Source organism: Caloenas nicobarica, chromosome 4, assembly GCF_036013445.1.
Source record: "Caloenas nicobarica isolate bCalNic1 chromosome 4, bCalNic1.hap1, whole genome shotgun sequence".
NCBI lineage: Eukaryota > Metazoa > Chordata > Aves > Columbiformes > Columbidae > Caloenas > Caloenas nicobarica.
This window is the reverse complement of record NC_088248.1, coordinates 36,742,602-36,763,824: the sequence shown is the minus strand read 5'-3', so window position 1 is coordinate 36,763,824 and position 21,223 is coordinate 36,742,602. Positions and strand designations below refer to the sequence as shown.

General features: G+C 36.0%; 1 protein-coding gene across 3 annotated transcripts in view; it reads left to right on the top strand.

Annotated features, from left to right (window-relative positions):
• Positions 1 to 21,223, top strand: part of FSTL5 (follistatin like 5) — a 274,054-nt gene that overhangs the window by 49,620 nt on the left and 203,211 nt on the right. For all 3 annotated transcript variants that reach the window (XM_065633872.1, XM_065633873.1, XM_065633870.1), the window contains exon 3: positions 17,022 to 17,270. In XM_065633872.1, the coding sequence (XP_065489944.1) occupies positions 17,022 to 17,270 (249 nt within the window). The remainder of the gene's footprint in view (positions 1 to 17,021; positions 17,271 to 21,223) is intronic.

Genomic DNA, 21,223 nt, shown 5'->3' with positions numbered 1-21,223 from the left:
CTGGATGCTGTTTTGTAGCTTAACTTTTGATCTTTCAGAAATATTCTACTCAGTTGTTTGACTTGTCTACAGGTCATTGGAAGCTCGTTCTGAAGCTGGTCTTGTTTGAAACCAAGCTATAAGCATCCTTCTTGTATATGCATCACTTTTAATTTGTAGAGTTGTGAAATAGTGTATTTCTCCTCTCTATATAGTTCTTAGGTATATGATGTTTACAAACTACACATTTCTCACATAGCGGCAATACAAAATATATTCCAAATGTCAACAGATCATGCGTTGTTTGTTAGTTGGAAAGATTGGCCTGGGTAGACCACAATAGACAGATGACTTTCTGTCACAACTTCCGGCATCACATAATGATGGATTTCATTATTGCACTACCACAAATGTAAGAATAAATAAACACAGGATAACAAAGCTACCTGCCAAAGCTTGTCATGTTAAGAAGGTTTTGACTAAGCAAAAAGGTGTAGGTGTTTGTGAATTGTTAATCTCAGAAAGAGGAAAGTTTCCTTTCTTTCTTAGTGGAACAAAGGAGAAGATCATAGAAAGGAAAGAAGCTTTTTGGAGGGAAGGAACAGGTAATGCTTGACTGGAATACCTTATTTGCCCAAAAAGAGATATTCGCTCTTCTGTTCTACTCTAAGGACAGCTGAGAGTCACACCAATAAAGCAGATCTATTTTTTTATGAGTTGGATGGAAAAAAATTATTCTACCCTGCTATACTTCCATTTCACTTTCCAGAAAGAAAGTGGTATTAGGAAAACCAATCAAAGAGTTCCAGGATAACATCTCTCTCTCTCTAAAATACACAGAAGACTAAGACTGTCCTTTGCTCTTCATGCATCTCTGTTTACACACAAGCTATGTGAATTATGCTACAGTATCCTTAACAAATAACTGTCAATAACAGCTCTTTTCACCTCACATTTAACTTTCTTGTTTTCCCTTCTTCAGAATTACACACATTACAATATATTTTATACTCAGAACATCGTAGCACATGTCAATATTCCATAAATTCAGTTATGTAATAGCTTGGAACTAACAGTTTATAAAATAGTTGGATATGTATACTAATATATGGATATAGACTTATTTGCCTGGTGATAGATGTTATCACACATATTCAAAAAATGCATTGTTCAGTTTAGCCTCAAATTTTGTTGACGTTTATTTCTGAAAGACTGTATCAGCACTGGAGTGAAAATAATTCTAGTTTTGAATGCTATTTGAGTTGATTTTATGAGGTATTCTATAAGATGAATTATGTGTTATTTCATGCATACTTCCAATATTGTCTTTTTAAGAGTAGATTTCACTTTAGAGTAGATTTCATTTCATTGAATTTCATAGTTTTATTTAACACGAGAATCATCCTGGCCTTTGGGTTTTAGGTATTCTACTGTTTTGTACTTCAGTGTAGGGTTTATAGACCTATTTTCCTCCCATTTCTTCACATGAATGCAACATTTAGCTTTTCTTCTTTGTTTTTGCATTGACTTCAGGAAACCTACCCTTTCAATGAGACTGTTTCAGAATGGCTCAGCAACAATAGCAGAAAAATAAACACTGAATTTCTTTACATAGCTCTTTATTTTCTAATGTTTCTTTTATTGTAGCAGGAATGTAGAAATGCTAGTCTTTCCTCACATTCCAGTGCTTGTCACTAGGGGTTTTTTTAACAACTGCCTGCTTGAGGGAATTAATCTTGCTCACAAAATTTCATAATCTCAAGAATGAATTTCTACTGCTGTCTTCAAGTCTCTTATGATTCTTTTTTTCTACCTGGAGTAGAAACTTAGGCTATTCAAGGCCTAGAATTTGCACCTGAATGAATTAATGCAAAACTGGATTATCTTGGAAAATATTAGGAAAGTTAAGACAGGGAAGAAACATAACTGTGCAACACAAGGCTTCTTGTGGAAAAACAATAAAGCAACACACACATCCTTGCATTACTTTACATTGCAAAGCTGAATTTTGTTTTTTTGGTATTGAAGACGATAAAGCCTGTAGTTCAGTACAAGGCTTCAGTGTTTTGTTTTATTTTGCAAAACAGTTGCCTTATTTAGTTCCCTCATTTTATTAGAGTAATCTGAAGCTGAATTATTTTCCACATGATCACTGAATGCTTAATTCAAGTCCACCAGAAACTTTGAACACCACAAACTAAAGAGCAGAGTTCAATAGAACTCTGACAGAGAAGTGTTTCAAATTTCAACAGGTTAAAATATGAATGGTTGTCATTTTGGTTTTCTTTTTTCTTTTTTTTTTTTAATGAGTTATTAGCAATGGAATGGTACATCATATGAGTAGGAAGATATTCTTGGTACTAGAAAACATCTCAAATGACTTAGTATTGAAAGCAAGTCATGATAGACATGTAGATTCTTAACACATAAGATCATAACACAGACATGCCTTTTTTCTAAATGCTTTGGTTGAACCAAATAAACAAAAGGAACCAGATGTTTTACTTACTCTTTGTGTATGTCCTTTGATGTGAACTTAGGAACCAAAATCACATGGTTAAGATGTTTGACTTAAATTTCTATCTTCCACCAAACGCAAGTTCAGTCATGACAAATTGGTTTTCAAAGCATTACACTGACTTTTTTCAAGTGAACGGCTGTCTCCCAAGAAGCGTGAACTGCAGCAAAAGTTCTTCCTTCCTCCCACAAATTGTAATAAAGAAAAAAAAAACTTATGGGAGCCAGAAAGATCTTGAGGTTGAGTTCAGAAGTAAGAAATAAGTGTATGTGCCCTTGCCATTGATCTTTAGATTCTAGAGACTGAATTGAAAATTGGGAAAAAAAATAATACTTTATCTGCTGTTTCTTGTGAGCTGTTTTGTCTTAAAAAGGAGTCTGCTAGATATCATTATGAGATTGAACATTATTTTACAATCAGAAGCACTAAATACTGTCTGAGAAACCGTCAAGATAGATTTTTCCTTTTTATTAAAATATAATATTAAAAATAAGGTTAGAAAAATCACTATCTACTAAACACTTTTTGTCAGTTGTTTAGTTATTTGTTTATATATTTATTTCTTTGTTCGGTATGAACTTAGTTTGCTGTCAGTACTGTTTTTAAGAATCTGCTGTTTACCATGCATGAATTTAATAACGAACGTAGATCTCTCACTCTACTTTTGTATCAGTGTAGATCCAATAATCTAGAAAGAGTTACTCGTGAGTTATCTGGTAATGTCTGTACTGTAAAATGGTATGTCCGTGATTTCAGTAAACAAATGGATAGAGGCACACAAAACACACAACACGGCTTCTAATTTTTACAGTCCTGAAGTTAAGCAAATGCTGAACTAAAATGATAACTTGTCCATTTATAGGAAAAAAACACCCAAACAAACCAACCTCAGACCTTGAAAGTCTGCCAAGTTTAGTCATTAGCACTTGGTATGGTTCCTGCGTTAGCTGCAGGAGTCAGATGGTACCAAGACAACTTCAGATGGTGCACTTAACACTTTGTTCAATTACTCTGAATATTCTGACTTCATGTCTTTGTTCTTTGCATGCACTTTTCATGTCCTGCATACCACTACACATACAATTATTTTCTCCTAGTTGTAATTGTTCTATAAAAGCCTAAGCACAAAGACATAATATTTTTCTGTAAATGGGCACACACATGTTGAGGTTGTGCATGTAACAAATAAAAAGACAGACTGTTGAGTAGAGAGCGCTGCTGTATCTGTTAACAGCAAGCTTGTTTAATATTACATCATCAAACAGTTAAAAGCAACTGTGTCTGTGTACAGCCACTAGTGACTACTACATGAATGAAAACCAACATGAATGTGTTAAACTTTGTGAATTTCACTCAGGAAAACACGTAAGACATTTAAGACTTTAAAATTTAGTATGAGGCAAAGTATTCCAAATGTAATTAATTTTTAGCTTTATCAAGTATTGTTACCCAGGAAAAACTTTCTGGAAGATTTTTTCTTCCCCAGAAGTTGTTTTCCCCCTTGTTTTGTTTTGGTTTTATATGATGCTTATTAATGAGATGGTAGTAATGAGAGAAAAGAGGATGTTAATTTTACAAGGTCTCAAGCTGTTGATATTATTGTATGTCTGATTCTTTAAGATGAAAATAGGATGAGCCCTAAAAAGCAGGACAAAGAAGGCTATAAAAGGCAGAAAATGCACTTTACTTAAGAAAGTATGATGTATAACAAACTTTATTAATGTGTAAGAAAACTAGGCTTCCTTTGGAAATTACATATACAATGAAAATTATAGCAGGATTTACATTTTCATTCAAAAAGTTTCTGCACTTCAGTAGCTAAAACATTCAAAGAACTGACAGTGACTTGGTAGCTGCGATGACCACAGTTTGCAGTTTAACTTTCTGCCATTTCCTGATGGGAAGAAATGCAACAGCTAAACCACAAGTGTGGCAGTTATGGAACTCTATAGATGTTCTTGTAGACAGTGTTTTCTTGAACAGTAGTTTAAAATGATCTTTATGTTTTCTGTACAATTAATTCTGTAGCTTCTGTTTCTGAAGTGTTTAACGATTATCTGTTACTATAGCCCTAGATTAATTTGCATGTAGCAATGCTATCTATTATTATAGCCTTAGATTAATTCACATGTAGCAATGCTACTTGGTTTTATCAATTTCTAATATTATCCAAGAAAAAAAGTAATATTTTTACCATGTTTATATTAAGGGCAAATTACCACTAGCTGGAAGTTATATCAACTATATTCTCTCCTAAGAGATCTGGAAAAGTATTTTGCCTTTTCATTTTAGTACAGCCTAGCTTTTATGGTGGTTTTTATAATTGTAGATATTTTGGGTTAACTCAAACTCCAGAAAAAGACACAACTTCTGAATATATGGAGCAAATAGGCTCAATTCTGCTCTGAAAAAAGAGGTGTATACATGGTGCATTTTGCTATCCATCACTTTAAAGCTAACTTAAAATGGCAGAATTAAGTCATGAGATATCACAAGATTATGATTTTAATTTAACAAGCTCCAGAAGCAAATGGTGTTACTTCACCATGTAGATGTCTATTCTTTGTAAACATATTATTTTTAAGACTCCTTTTTACTGTTTCTAAAACATTGTTCTCAGTTATTGCATACCTTTTGGAATGATACTTACATTTTGAAGTTTGTTTGTTTTCTTTCAGAAATCCACTCATGGGTCATTTGGTTTGTAAAGATCATAGCCTGCCTTAATAACCCTTAAACTGTTAAATTTTATGTGTTTATGTTCCACAGAGGTAAAGGTCATGGAAAAGATTAGTTTTTTAATACTTTTGTCAAAGAAATTGAATTAGAAATTCTGTATATAAAAATTATCATCGTCTTGTAGATGGGGGACCAGGACACTGTTGGGTTTTTGTTACTGCTGAACAAGGCTTGCACAGCACCAAGGCCTTTTCTTTTTCCCACTTTGCTCCTCTCAAAGCAGAAGTTGGAAGGGGACATGGCTGGGACAGCTGACCTGAAATGTCCGAAGGGATATCCCATACCATACGACATGTTGTTCAGCAATAACAGCTGGGGGAAAGGAGAAGGAAGGGAGGACACTGGTGGTTAAGGCATGGCCCTTTTATGTGTGCTTGTTGCCAGGGGGTGGCTGGGCATCTGCCTGCTGGTGGGAATTAGTGGATGAATTCCTTATTGAATTCCTTCTGAATTCCTGAGGGGCTGAGCAAGCAACCACGTGGGCAGTTACGTGCCATCCAGGGTCAACTCACCACAGTTCCTTAGTAACAATGTGGAAAAAATGGGCAATGTCAAATTTACCAGGAGCAAATATGGCTGGTTAAACTGAAAATGCTTGACATGTCTTTTTTAGCTTTCCTTGAACAGTAATGATGCTGCACTTTAATCATATGGTTTAAATGCTGCTCAATGTCTACGCTATACTTTTTCTAGTAGAGGTCCCTGGGGAAGGTAGCAGAAAGCCATCACAGCTCTTTGCTGCAGGGAGGGCTTTGGATTAAAAAAACCCAACAAGAAAACAGTGTTGTTTCAATGCCCAACACGGGAAATGTAAAGTATCTGCATTATGGTATGCTAGTTTGTACCATGTAAAATTGAATGACCTTTTTAGTACCAGCTTCTTGATCAGAGGATAAGTTAAATTTTCAGTTTATAATGTTGTTTTGTATAGGAGCATATTTAATCTCAGGGAAAGACACATATGCCTATACAGGAAACAAAAGTCTTTTACTATACTATTAACTCAAAATTGACAAATCTGTTCTTCATTTGAAAAGGAACAGTTAATATTATTGTGTGATACAGGAATTACTACCTTAGTTCTTGAGAACAAATCCTACAGCCTTTCTAATTTTTAACTAAGTGAAAGGAAAATTCCAGTCAATAATTTAACTGAAAGTTTTGCTTATTTTGGTCATTGTTGCTAAAACTAATCAGACTGTTTTTTCAATGACGAGTGAGCAATACTCAGGTTGTTTTGTCTGCTTGTGAACTAAGCTAGCCCCTGGTGATGTTCAGCAAGCTACATTTCAAATAAGCATTAAAATGTGTGAAAGGCTGTTCAAACTATGACCTTTTCAAAACTGCTGTCTCTGTGATGCACATTTCCTGCTCTTGGTGACATTGGGTGACACATTTGGCAGAATAGATGATTGCCTGCTGTGCTGCAATTGAAAAGCAATCAACCATTTGAATAAAGGTCCATGTATCTGTGATGAGGCAAACGTGTTATTTCCCACTTTGTTTTAGAGCATACACTGTTTGCTGCTGGTTTGATGTTAAACAGATAATAAACACTTTTCAAAAGACAAAGATAATACGTGAGAAAGAAAAACAAAGTAAATGCCAGGTACGCAACTAAGGATTTAATTGAAAGTAATGAATTGCTGGCTTTAAACCGCTGGAAGGACATCAGTCTATATTTACACGTAGACCCAGCAGTGCTCTTACTCCAAATCTGTTCATCTGTTGGTTTCAGACCTGTATGTTTTCTATTCTCTTGTATAAGGCAAGTAGCATGTCTTGAGCCCCGCGGTAGTTTTACCAATTTAACAGTCACTGGTCAAATATAAGGAGTATGATCAACAAAGAGGATTTTTACAAGGCTTAGTGTAGTTTCAGATCACCTCCTAGCAGTGAAAGAGACTTTGACAACACTTTCTTGGCTCCCACAAGCACACAAACAGTCCCAGCCGGGACAGTAATTTCACACCAGGGAACCCACGGACCCCTGGGCCATGGGGTTGCACAGATGACCCTGTCTGGGCTCTGGGCACAGGGCCGGAGCATTGCCCAGCAGCACTTAGTGGAAAAATTGATTTTGGTTCAGGCAGAGATTTGACAGGGTGCTGCTCTGGAGGAAGGGCTGTGCAGTGGAGTTGTCACAGTCATTTGTTACGCTGTGATATCAAAGCGGGCACTTAATATGCCTGTGAGTGAGTAAGTTTATAGAGGCAGGAATCCACAGAAAAGTATTCTTAGCCGTAGGATGGGAGGGCTGGGCGGCTGCGGAGCCTCTGGCGCGGAGCGGGGAAGGGAAGGATGGGGCAGGGAGCGGGGGAAGCCCCGCGGCGGGGGGCGGGGGGCTGCGCCCGGGCGCCGGGGCCGGAGAAAGCCCGTAGAGCTCACAGGGAGCGGGGAGGAACAGGTGGAGGCTCTGGAAGGTGAGAAATGTTTCTGTCTAACAAGCTGATTTTTTTTTTTTTTTTTTTAAAACGTAGTGCTAGTTGTGTTTTCATGTCTTCTCTTTTTCTTATCTGGTGTTTTGCTCCCTGTCTGCAATTTCATTCAGGCTGAGGAGGTATGATTTCATTTTTTGCTGTTCTGATGAAGCTGAATTCTTTGAAGTTTGCTTGAGATAGCTGCAGAGTGCTGGTAGAATAAAGGGATTTGCATGGGCAAAGTTGCTAAGCTATTTCTGACCAGCAGATACACTCTTCTGGGAGATCTTGATATTTCAGGTTAATAAATGGGTATGTAACACTTGCAAATCGTCTTGGTATGTATTACAGAGTTTTCCTTCTCCTTTTTTTCGCTGTAGTTTTGCATATTTATTCTTTTAGAAGTGTGGCACTATCTCCTCTTTTGTTCCTAATTTCCTTTACAGGAGAATAAGAAAATCATTGTATTTGAATACACAGTGCAAGCATTCTTCTAAGTGTATTTAGCTTGACTTTAAATGTAAAAAAAAAAAAACAAACCAGCATATGTAGTCATAATATGTGTGTATATTTCTGTTAGTCCTCAGTGATTAATGTTGAGCACGCCAGAAGATTTCAATGAAGTTCTAAGCAGGTGCAAGTCCTTACAGTACTTCCAGTCTCCCTAAACGGGAGGGCTTTTTTTGTGTGTGAGTTTGTTGGGGATGGGGGAGAGTCAGGCAGAGAGGAATACAGGAGAGGACAGTACAAGACTCAGTCAAAAATTGGTTGCAGGCACAGTACGCAGTTGTATATGCTACTCCAGCTTGCTTGGTTGAAGCTTAAAGAAAACCGTAACACAGCAAACTAATGCTCTGCCATGTGTATGACCTACTAATGCTGCTGCAGGTGGGAGCAGGGCTGGGGCTGTGAGCTGTAGGTGGCTGTGGCCAGGGGTCTGCAGCTGCAGTGGTCACCCTGCCCTGCGCAGGTGTGGTGCTTGCTCTTGGTTTTTTCTTCTTTTTTCTCCTGCCTTCCTATCTTCGAACCACTACTGCTGCCGACATGAACTTCGGTCTCTGAGAAACTTTGAAGAGATCCAAATTGCTGCCTTCAGTGACAGCTGGGGCTAGCAGAGTTACAGGAAAGACTACGCGAGGAGGAATTGCTTGATAGAGCTCTTAAGAGGAATTTTTGTCTGGTATGGGAATGGGAATAGCTCACTCTTTTTCTGTCTTCTTCAAAGTGTATTTGCACCTCTGTTTCTGAAAGCCTGCTGGGAGAAAGAACGGTATTCTAACAAGAGTTGATTTCTGCCCCTGTAGTTATTTAAGAATTCTTGCTGAACAGCTATTTCACAATTTTAAATAATTAGAAAATAGAAAATACTGATTTAAGTAAACCTTGTATTGTTTTATCTCTGTGCAATTATTGTCTTGAACTCCATATATTTAATCCTACTTCATGGTTTAAAACCGTCCCTCACATTTTATCCACTGACTTATTTTTTTGTTTATTTGGTTTTGCAACTGAATATGCACAGGCATTTTGTTGCACTTAATTGGAGTGATGTAGCACATTCTTGTGCCTATATATTGGTCATCTTTTGAAGTTCTTTCAGCTTCTGTCTCATTACCTTAATATTACAAAGTTGCACCTTGTTAAGGTAAAAGGCAGCAGAGCCCCTCAGACTTGTCCATCTATGATTTCATGTGCTGTTGAACTGCTTTTCAGAAAAATTCTTACCACGATCAGCCTTTTGTGAAGACTCTTCCACCTTTATGAATGGGGATCTATTCAAAGTGGCCGTTCTCTATTGTGTTCGTAATCACTGTATTCAAATTCTATGACTATGTTTGAATTGCTACTATAACGATTTTCCTTGTGATGAAGTACCACAATTTCAGGAGTTTTGTTTTCCATGAAATGTTGGGTTTTTTTCTTCATACCTGTGATGTGACAAGTCTCACTCCTTTCTCCTCTACCAGATTTAATTAGGTAAACAAGTGGTTCTTTGCTTCTCTGTAGAGGAATGAGCTTTGGGCTTGAATAATGTACCTTGGGTTTTTTATTCCTAACTTTTGTTATTCTGAAGTCAGGAAAAATGCTACTATTTAAGTAGTCTTTCTCAGCTGTAATTTCTTCACATAATTCCCTCTTCCTCTTGTGTCCTTCCTCTGCTTCCACTACTGCATGGAGACAAAGAACTTCAGAATGTATTGGACAGTTAATTGATTTATTTTTTTTCTTTCTGTAGTTAAGCTTCTAAATAAATTGATGAAAAAAAAAGTTGAATGTGAAGAGATGAGAAAGGACTTTTAAATGGAAAGACGACAGATCTCTGAGTTTAATCTTACTTTGAAAAGGATGTGAGATTGGATTATTTTTAAGGCTGATTTCTTTAAAAGTTAGGGTTTTGAAGGTGGTTTTCGGATATATTTGGATGTTTTGAATATACTTGGATTTTTGGTATATTTTCTTCTACTTCTATGAGCTTCATGTTTTAGTTGGTGGTATGAAAGACTATTTAAATTGATGATGCTCTGTATTCATTCAGTCACAGAAAAAAAAGCAAATAAACATGGAGCATGAATTTATATTTTTGTCACTTTAAGAATTAGTAAGAAATACTTAAATGTCTGTATATAATTTATAGAAGACACACATTCAAATTACTTTGCATGCAAATCCATGAACATGACCACAAATGAGATTCTCTCCACACCACTACCCTGCCCCAGATGACCATATTGCAAAGGTCCTGTCTCTTCAGAAAAATGTATGAAATAGAAATTCCTAGTAGTGTGTCCAAAAGCTTAGCTAAGCTGGTTAGAGTTTGGAATGCAGATAACTCGGGAGTCAGTTGTTAAAACTGTGTTATCTGTTACAGTACAGGCTCGCATAACAAACAACCAACCAAAGATGCTACAGTTTACAATCAAGGCATGTGCAATGGTAAGACACTCTAAGACCATATTTAGACAATACATTGGTAAGGAGAGTTCAAAATCCTGTATCTCTTTAGTTTATTAAGATATGTGCTGTTTGTTATGGGCAGGAAGTTTATTGCCATATGTGCTATATAGACAAATTATTAATAATTTTTATTTACTCTCAACTCACTCTTTCCTTTAAATTTTGTCTACTGCCTAAAGTATTCCTAACCAAAATTTAAAAAATGCTAAATTAATGAAGAAGTTCATATACCAAGGGAGCTGGATAATGAGTAATGCAGATTTAGTGTCATAGTTGGTCAGTATAATTACAAGCTGTTCTTGCTAGTGATAAAGTTTGTTGAAAAACTACTTTTTAAAACACTATAGCTTAAAAAAAAAAGTCTAGGGCTTTTTTAATATTTATGAGCAGATACAGTTCATGTTAAGTCATGCTCAGTGTTAATGCCCTACCAGTGTTAATGGTAGGTGGTGATCAATCTTGTCATTCTCCTTCTCACTGCTCTCCTTGAGATATTTCTGCTTCATGTGAAACTTAAGACTGCACTGAACGCTTACCAACATTAGTATTACAGTCATGGTCACGCCTTTCATAGATAATATATCAAACAAATATGCAGCTGTAGAACTGGAATTGTAATTTACAGAAACCTTTTAAACAAAAAGGGGAGGGGAGGGGAAGAATGGGACTGTTGCCCCCAAAAATCAGCATCAGTTATTTGTACACAAGTTATTGATGTATTATCTCCAAAAATAGCTGGCACTTTTATTTAGATAATGCTGCAAATGATGACAGAACCCATGAATGCAAATTATACGTGGTGGGGGGGGGAAAGTCTGAGTTTGTAGGAGAGGGCTTGACATACAGAAAGCCCGCATGTCTTCCAACCTGGGGCCAAATGGAGAACGTGGTGATCCACACTCCCATGAATTGCCAGAGTTTCCATGTGCGATGTTTCTCTAAACTGTTTAGTTAAAAATGTATATTCCTCTGAGCCCTTTGCATGCTAAAACATCCATGTAATTATTCCCAAGTGTAAACGATGCAGTTGTGACCTAAAACTTGCTCCGACTGGCCTTTAGCTGCGGAGCATGTGGAGCATGTATGAGGAATCGTAAGTGACAGCTTGAAACTATTTATTACAATGTGTCTTAAAAGAAAAGCCAAAGCATTTTTGCTTCTCCAATTTAGAGACAAAAAAAACCCCCAAAACCGAAAAACCACCCTCTTTTCGTGTGTGGGTTTTTTTTTTTTTTTTTTATGTCTGTCTAGAGTTCAAGTTTCAAGAGAATCTGCAAAAACGATCTGACTGCTTTGTCTGTCCCAGGTGTAACACATTTTTAATTACATTACTTAAGTGTGTGTTTTTTTAACTTAAGGCTATGATAACTTACGTTTCCTGACTTTCAAATTGAACAGAACACATTTTGTTTTCTGCAGTAGTATAGAGCCTCGCAGAGTGCATAGTTATTACGCTTTTTTTTGGTGAAAATTCAGAGTATGCTAACATAGCTAATATGGGTAGACACTTTTTGTGACACTTGACAAATACAGACTTATCATCACATGAGCAATACCAATTAAATTGTTGGAAAAAGATTAGCATTTATGGGTAGATTATTTGTCATCTTGATTTACTTGTTCTCAGTCTCTTAATATTGAATATGTTGGGCTGCTTACTCTGCTAAATTACTGAATTACGTCCAAATGTGGGAATATAAGCTCTTCTTGGACTAGTTTACTTTCTAAATCTAAATGCTTAGATAGAAGAACAGCTTTCAGAAAACCTTGGCGTTTTTTGTTTTATAACTTGCAGGGGAGGTGGTGATGGTGGTGTTCTGAATGTGTGCTGCATCCTAAACTATTTTGTCCCAGTAGACTTATCTACACTGGCATTAAAAAACAAACAAGCAAAACAGAACCAAAAAACCCCCACCCACAAAAAAAACCCAACCAAAACACACCAAACAAACAAACAAACAAACCACTTTGAAAATCTTCCTTATCACTCTGTGAAAAGTATACTGCCATTAATAATAATTCCAGGCAGGCAAAGTAATACTGGGGTTTCCTGAGAATCACTGAAAAAGTCAGGTGTTTTGTGAATGGGCTGCAAGTCACAGCCCATATGGATGTAAAAGATGGTTTCTTGTTTGATAATGGCAAGATTGCTGTACTTTTCTACCTAAACAAGAAGCAGCTCTATTTCAAGATGAAAATTATTGTTTCCTAAAGGAACTACCTTTTTTGGGGAAAAAAAAAAAAAGAAAATGAAGGATTTGCTAAATATAGTGATTCTTGTAAGTTGGGCTGGAAAAGTGAAAAGCAGCAGAAGTTGGTTTTCGTTGAAGACTAGTTTATGCACTGAGTTTTCATTCCTCCTACCATGGTACAGACATGAAGACAGTTCCCACTTGATGGAAAACATACTGGGTAAGAGATCTGAATACACTGCAATACCTTCACCAGTTAGAACAAACACTTGAATACCTCTAACCAAACACAGTGGACCAGACCAATAATGAAGCTGTGCTTTACTTACCTTTATCAGCAAAACCTTGTTATGATTACAAAAGATCTTGTATATCAGATTTTTATATCTATTTTTAAACTTATTTGGCAATGACTTAAGATTGAAGATGATGCATTTGTGTAAACAAAAATGTTACTGACGTTGTATCATCATATTTGGTCAAAGATTTTGCATCTTTTTTTCAGCTCTGAGAACAAAATCCTAGTGCTTTTTATCCGTAGCTAGTAAGCATCCCGTACTAAGACTATTCAAAATATCTGGTATCATCTTTGTTTCACTAGCTTATTCCTCTGTGAATTAGAAGTCTGGTTGTCCCAATATTTCATGAATAATGCCCCCAAAATGCAAAGAGGAAACATAAGTATCCATGGAAAGACTTCTCTCAGTAGTACTCATAAATAGTTCTTTGCAGTAGTTTCTTTATTCTTCAGTTGCAGGTCTTTCTTCTTTATCACTCAGGTGAAAGAAAAAATCCAAGATTACTGTATGCGCCGTGCACCTTTTGCTAGTTTGAATTGATCCTCCACAATAACATTAGTATTTTGACTTAACTGGTGATGATCAAATCCGTGCCATTACATATAACCTTGTTTTCTACTGGTAGTCTTAAAATTCCTAGATTTCTGTGTCACTAGTTTATTTAAAAATATGTGTGTATATATATATATATGTCTAAATCCATTTATTTTTTTATCACGGTAGCTATTTACTATTTATTGGTTTGTTTACATTTTCAGAATTGGGTGCACTTTTAGTTCAAATTTATATCGAAGTTGTGTGTTTGAACATTTTGTAACCTCATTTGAAATTGCATGGTTTTGTGTTGTTTTTTTTTTGGCTGAGTGATTTGGTAACCACTACTTGGTGGACTCTTTAAGAATAAGCATTTAAGCTGTTTTTTCTCAAATATGTACTGTAAAACACTGGAAACACTGCATAGCTACTCCTTTTCATCCAATACATTAGAAGATCTGCAAGTTCCTAAATTAAAAATAGCACAGAAGTTCCCAAATTAAAAATAGCACAGAACAGTGCTTGTTAATCATGCTGAAGGCAATAAAAATAGCTGAATTTAAGGCAAAGACTTCTGTTACGGTCAATAGGAATTTTGCAACTGACTTTAATAGAAGGAGTTGCATATGCAGTGATATATGCAAATACATGTATTGTTTTGGAATAGCTAATGGTGTAAAAAATGAAGATGTTTATAAAACAGTTCATAACAAAGTAATATAGTTTTTCATTAGGACAAAAAGCTTGCTTGTTTATTGATGTACATGATTGGTGTATGCTGACATATATCAATATTATAAATATCAATATATATTATGCAAATCATTCTCATCTGAAAGTAGCTGTTTTGCATTCTGGCATCAGATTCAATTATAGTACTAAAATGAAGTCCCAAGTGAAGTCTTAAATTGGTTTCTCCTTTCACAGCAATATACAGCACAGGGCATTTTTGAGTCACCACACACCTGTCAGTATTTCAGAGCAGCTGTCAGACTGAGATCTTTATCTTCCAATTCAGAAAGCAAAAATAATAATGATTTATGGACTTTGGCCTCAAACTGCAACAGTTCTATGACTTCAAAGAAGTCCTAGAATTCTGTAATGTGTGTACACGACCTGTGCTGTAAAGTACTCTTGAACATTGCAAGATTTTATCGGAGGTTAGTGGTAGTAGAAAGAAATTGGATTTACCTTAATTTCTGTCAGTTAATGTCTGTTGCTTGTATATAATGGTGATATGTTGGCAGAAAGAGTAATATTTTCAAAAACTTATGGAAAATTTTTATTGTTGAATTGGGTTTGCCCATTTCTAGTCAGTTTGGTGCATGAGCAGTCAAACCCACCATCAACCTGGTCTATACTGTTCCATTGCTGTAGTGTAGTTATTTCAGATATACAACACCTGAGGTTAATATGTAGTCTTTTCAACTTTGTGCTTAAATTGTTATATAATAATAAAGTGAGCGCATTTTTCATATTAGAGCCAAATTTCATGGTTATGTGCTTTCTGTAGTCTGCTTGCCTGTAGAAAATTTGTGCTGTATGAGAAAGCAAAGAATGAAAGCGCTGTTGTCTTAGGTCTAATAGACCTGTAAACCTAAGAAGAAAAAGTGCTAAGAATTTACTTTTGCCCCTGAAGTGAAAAACATAAATTCTCAGTGGTTAGAAACAAAATGCATCAAACTATAATATTGACATGTTAGCTCTTCACCAGAGAAAATGACTCTAATACTACCAAATTATGCATTGCCATTTATTTATTCTTTTTTTTTTTTTTTTGTGGGGCAGCCAAGTGTCATTCAGCTAGGCTGTAAGGATAAGGAAAAGTGAAGGGTGTTTCAAAAAGATGGACCCAATTCGAAATCACTATATCTCTGCAGCCATGAACTGCTTATGAATGAGACTCTAATAGTCCATATAGCAAGTGGAGAGAACCTAGAGCATTTATAAAAAGGTTACTAAAACTTGATAACTCATTAAACTGTTTGTAAATTTTTGTGTAATTGTAACATGTTGGGTCCATCTTTTTGAAATGCCCTGTATTGCAAGAAATTAAAATACCAAGTGTATATAGTATTTGGGGATCAAGTTCTTTTTTGTTATGGAGATTAGAAGTGTACTGCAAGAGAATAAAATGAAGAAACTGTGAAGGGCAGTGTCTGTCCCACATTTGGAGACATCTTAGTATTTTTATACTTATTTTAGGACAGTTATGGTGTCAGAACGCCGATTGAAGTTTTAGTAATTGCAAATTGACAAATCTGTTGTGGTGGTGTTGTGTGTGTTTTAATGTTACGGTTGTGGTGTGTTCTGGGTTGTTTTTTTTTTTCCCCTTGTCCCTTTCCCTTCCATGAAATGACTGCATAATTAGTTCTGTGGTAGCCAAGATGGAAACTGAGGATATATGGAGGAAATACTACTGTGCACATAACTTCCCTGTTCCCCTAGAGATCTGCTACTGGCTGCAGTATGTAGGGGTGGCAGCACAGATAGGATAGAAGGTGGACGGATGGCTTTGGTAGCCTAATCTAGACAATCCATTTCCATTATTCTAGGAGCAGAATGAAGTGCAAGTTGGGTGCAGCAGAAACTCCTTTACCTCTACTGCAGCCCCGTTAAAGCTCTGTTTGTTATCCAAATCCCATTTATCTCGTTGAAATACTCAAATACTTAAAGGCTCATTTGACTCCTTCGAGCCACCATTTACTTGATAGATCTGTTCTGCTTTTCCACCATGCTCTGTTCCATGAAATGTCACTGTATTGCCACCAGAGTTGTTGTTTTGTTTTGTTTTTCTCCATATTATTTAATAGCCTTGACGCAGCTCTAGTTCTTGTGTATCAGTCTCGATGGGTGAATGTCTATTTTGTCTGCTTATCAGAGTTCAAGGAGCATCTGGACAACGTTTTTTGTCATATGGTTTAGTTTTAAGTAGACTTACGAGGAGTACAGAGTTGGACTTGTTAATCCTTATGGGTCCCTTCCGACCTCACATATTCTGTGATTCTGTGGTCTAGGTTCTAGAGAATGCATTGGTCTATCACATGCAATAGCCTAGCAATCTTAAGGTAACAAACTTCAATATACATTTAAACATACATGATTTACTATGTTTTTTTTTTAATTAAGAGTATAAATCTTATGTTACTAGATGTTGCTCTTAATTGCAGTTAATCTAACACATGACAATCGTTAAGAGTATACTTGTTTATAATATCAAGATTAAATTTGTTTTATTTCAGTCTGACCGATGTTAAGCATTAGTCAAGGATATAACCAAGGATGTATTCTCACTTAATTTACATAATGCAATCCTTTTTATATGTTGCATGCAATTAAACAAAATGTAATTCACATCTCAAAGCTACTTTTTTTTTTTTTTTAGAGTATGTGGGTCAAGATCACCATTTTGGATCATGCGAAAACAAGTACTGTGGACTGGGTAGACACTGCGTTGTGAATGGGGAGACTGGCCAGGCTGAGTGTCTGTGCATGGAGCACTGCAAGCCGCATTACAAGCCCGTGTGCGGCTCTGATGGAGAATTCTATGAAAACCATTGCGAAGTCCACAGGGCTGCCTGTCTGAAAAAGCAAAAGGTTACCATTGTACACAATGAAGATTGCTTCTTTAAAGGTAAGCATGGCTGAAAAATATCTGGAATGTTGCTGTCAGGTATGTGTTTTCAAGCAGTTCAATTAAAGCTCTGTGGAGGCTGTACTGAGTGTATAGTGAATAAATGACTCCAAAATTTAATGCGATAACTATTTCCCTCCAGAGATATCTTATGGATTTTTTTTTTCTTTTTGTTTGTATTCAGTGCTCTGGACAATCACCCTTTTTAACCTGAATAAACCAGTTGTCTCTTGGAAATTAATCCACACCAGCTTGTTTTACAAATGTGGCTGTTGACCTCATTCATCTGAATGTACTTACAGTCCCAAAACCCCAAGGATATTAATCTCTGTTACAGGAAAAGCAGAATTTAGAATTTCAGAGCAGTTTTGTAAGGCTGCAGGACCTGCACTTGTATTTGGTGTTGAAGTTGCCAGACCAGCAGCTTGTTCATGGCTGATGGGCGTTCCTTGCTTTGAATTTGAACAATGAAGAGTTTACTTGCATATTTACCAAAGTATGCACGTTTAGTAACTACTTAATCTTCTGAATGGTGAGAGACGCCAGCCTGAATGCTGAGTTATAGCTTAAGTGTCTTATACTGAAGGTGTCAAAAATTGCAACTTGCTCTTTTTTACGTAATTTGAGCACACCTTGCAGGTTGTTGGAACTCTACCAATACAGACCCTTATTAAACATGTTTATAGTACTTTGCAGCAAATTTTTACTAGTTAAAACAGGCAGATGGCTTTTTTTGGGAAAAAATAAGGCCATTTTTAATGAGCCTACCTAGCGGTTGAATTAATATTCTTTTCAAAGGCTGTCCTATTTTTGTTAACATTGTTATATGTTGTGGATATAGTTGCATTCTGAGTAACAGCAACTCATAACTACTATCAGCACAGAAAGAAGTCTACTGAAATAATTCCGTTAAATTCACCTTTGTAGGGAACATTCATTTAAATTTCAGTGTTTCACTTAAATTTTAATCAGACTTTTCAAAGATTATATTTCAGTATAAGGCTGATCAAATGGAACTAATTTTTTAAAATTTTCAAAGTTGAATTTTTCACAACATTTATGGTTGAGGTTTTGTCCTTCAAATGAAAAGCTGGACTTTCCTTACTGGATCCAAATATCCAAGATCATGCACAAACACCAATATCTTCATTATTATGAAGGGTTTTTTAGTAAAACAATTGAATACTGGGGGTGAGGGTGGGGGAAACATACAAAAAATTATCTTTCTTCAAGAAATTAATTAAAGAAAAAATACAATGCTTGCACATCTGGGTTTTATGTGATTGTTTCTTTTTGAGTAAACTGGGTGACTGGCAAGGTGAAGTGCCTTTCATCCATTGCCTCCTTCCAGAGACATGTTAAGCTCAGTAACTTCATTAAAATATGTGAAGGGACAGGGGTTTATAGGTTAAAAGTGGTGTGTGGAAATCTTATAATGGGAAATAGACTTGTAAGTTATAGTGAATGTTTACGTTTGTTCAAAACTAAATGTGGACACTGAATAAAATCGATACATCATCACAATATATATCCTTATAGCCTGTGTTCTGAAGTAGTGCAAAATTAAAATTTGGTTTTAGGTGAGTAGCATATGGCGCTTGTAGGGAGTGCTTTGTGCAGTAAAACTAAAATGTGAATGCTTCTATCTTGTGTCTTAACAATGACAATCTCTTTAAGAAACTGAGAACCTAAGCAGGTTTAAAAACAAAGAAACAAAAAAAAACTTGATCAACTTTTTGGTTTAGATGATGCAGTACTCTGATAGAAGCAATGCCAGTAAGAAACACTAAAATGTTGAAATTTATGAGGCTAATCTCAATTCTTCAGTGTGCTATATACAACACAAATTCAGAGAATGTTTGTGCAAAAATATAGTGTTTCTTTTTCTGAAGGGGAAAGATGTGGTGAGATTTATTTACAGAAATGGAAAGTGAGGCAGTACTCTAGCTAGAAATGTCTTCCAAATGCTGCCTAAGGTTTTTTAGGTCCTCTTTACATTTTAAATTTACCACTTTAGTTTCATATCTGTGGACAATGGAATATCTGAACAGTGCTCAGCTTCAGACACCTAATTTAGATTCTGGATTTAAAAAGTAGATTTCTCCTTTAGTCAGTAGCAATATTCAGAATAAGACTATGGTATCCAAGTGACTTGCTCTAAACTTTTATTTATCAGGATACTCATCTTCTAATTAGGGCACTGTAAGTAAATGCCTACAAATAATGTACAATATTTCATTTTCTGTTTTCTTTCTCATATTATGTTGAGCTCAGTGGTGTCAAACAGGTAAGACTGGGGGCAATTGTTTTTCCTTTATTTTATATGGTGTAAACGGACGTCACCCGTCTCAATTTCTACCTTGTTAACTTCAGCTCATTCTTCACTGTAGTACAGCGCGGTGATGTTAAAGCATTGTTGCCGTTCTTGACTGTTGAATACGTCCTCCAACATTCACTATATCTGTGTGATAAAGGAGACAGAAAATTTCAAACTGTCTTCATAGGAAAACCAAACCCCTTTTCAGCTCAACACTAGTAGATTGCCTTCAGTAAGGCTGAAGTCCTACCAGTTACCAGATCAAAAAATACTAAAAAGCTAATAGGAAGAGTCCCTCAACAGTGGGACTCCTGGATGGAGACTGTGAACTCTATAACTATCGATGGTGTCAGGAGGGCACTGCCTTGTTAGTTTAGCACAAATGGTCTTGCTTCAATGAGCTACTTCTGAGACCAAAAAAACCCAAACAAACAAACTTGCATTCAGAAAACAAATATTCGGAGCATTTTATTTTGTCTTTCATTGAATTATTTAATAAAGGCTAATCTGAACTGGAAGGGCAGAAGGGGAAAGAGATTCAACATACCTACAAGATGCTGTGTCTGACAACAATGACTACATATATGGTGACTGTAATTAAAAATTAAAGATTTTTTGCTGCTTCTTTTAGTGCTAATCAGGGCTGTCGGGGTATGTGTGGCAGGGTTATATTTTTTCCCCCCCAGCCAGGTCAAACTACTGTGTATTTGGTCACTTTTTTTGTTGTTTGTTTTTTAAGATTGGAGAAGCTGAGAAATACATCTTATTTAAGGGAGTAAGCTTACCAGAAAACATTTGAGTATTCTGTGTCTGGAAAAAAAAAAATTATAAGCAAATGTTCTATATACCTGATTAACATTACAATAGCAGCCAAGTAGCTAGAATTATTGAAATCAAACATCTAGTAACCAAATGATTTATGGTTGATTTCAAACATCATGAGTTTCTGCTTAACGGTTTGAAAATTGTTCTTTTGGACACTTACATAGTGAGTGGAGTTAAAGAATTGACTTGCTAAGTGAAAGAGGTCTTTGGTTTAAATGTTGAAACTCTGTTAACATCACTGAGAAATGTGTATCTTACATAAGCTGTGCATGAAACAACACAGGTAAAACATATCAAATTCTTCCCCAAAAGCCATGTCTGAAACATTTGATAAATGCATTTTGAGATAGTGAAAGCTACCTATGGCAAAGCTGTACTCTCCTCATATGCTCCAATTGTAGGCTGACAGGTGGTGCAGGTAAACTGGAACAGTCTGGAGCAGTTAATAGAATATATGAACTGTTCTTCCCATTCCTATATCTGACATGGGCATGGCCAGATTCATTGGGCTCCTTCCTTTGTCATTGTAACTTGCTAAGTTTATTTTCTTGCCCTAAATTAAATCATATGTTTTTACCAAATATGAGCGAAATGCAGGCATAGAACAGTAATTGAAGTAGAAACTTTTAAGTATCTCTGTCCTTTCCTGGTGATTGAGACTGTCATGCAAATTGTACATTTTTGACATGGATCAAGATAATGGCCATCTTTAATTAGAAATTACTTTTTCTCCATTCTTCTTGTAATTTTTCTGTCAGTTGCTTATTGGCACGCTGTGATAGCTTGCATCAGACACTGAATGATTTTTCCT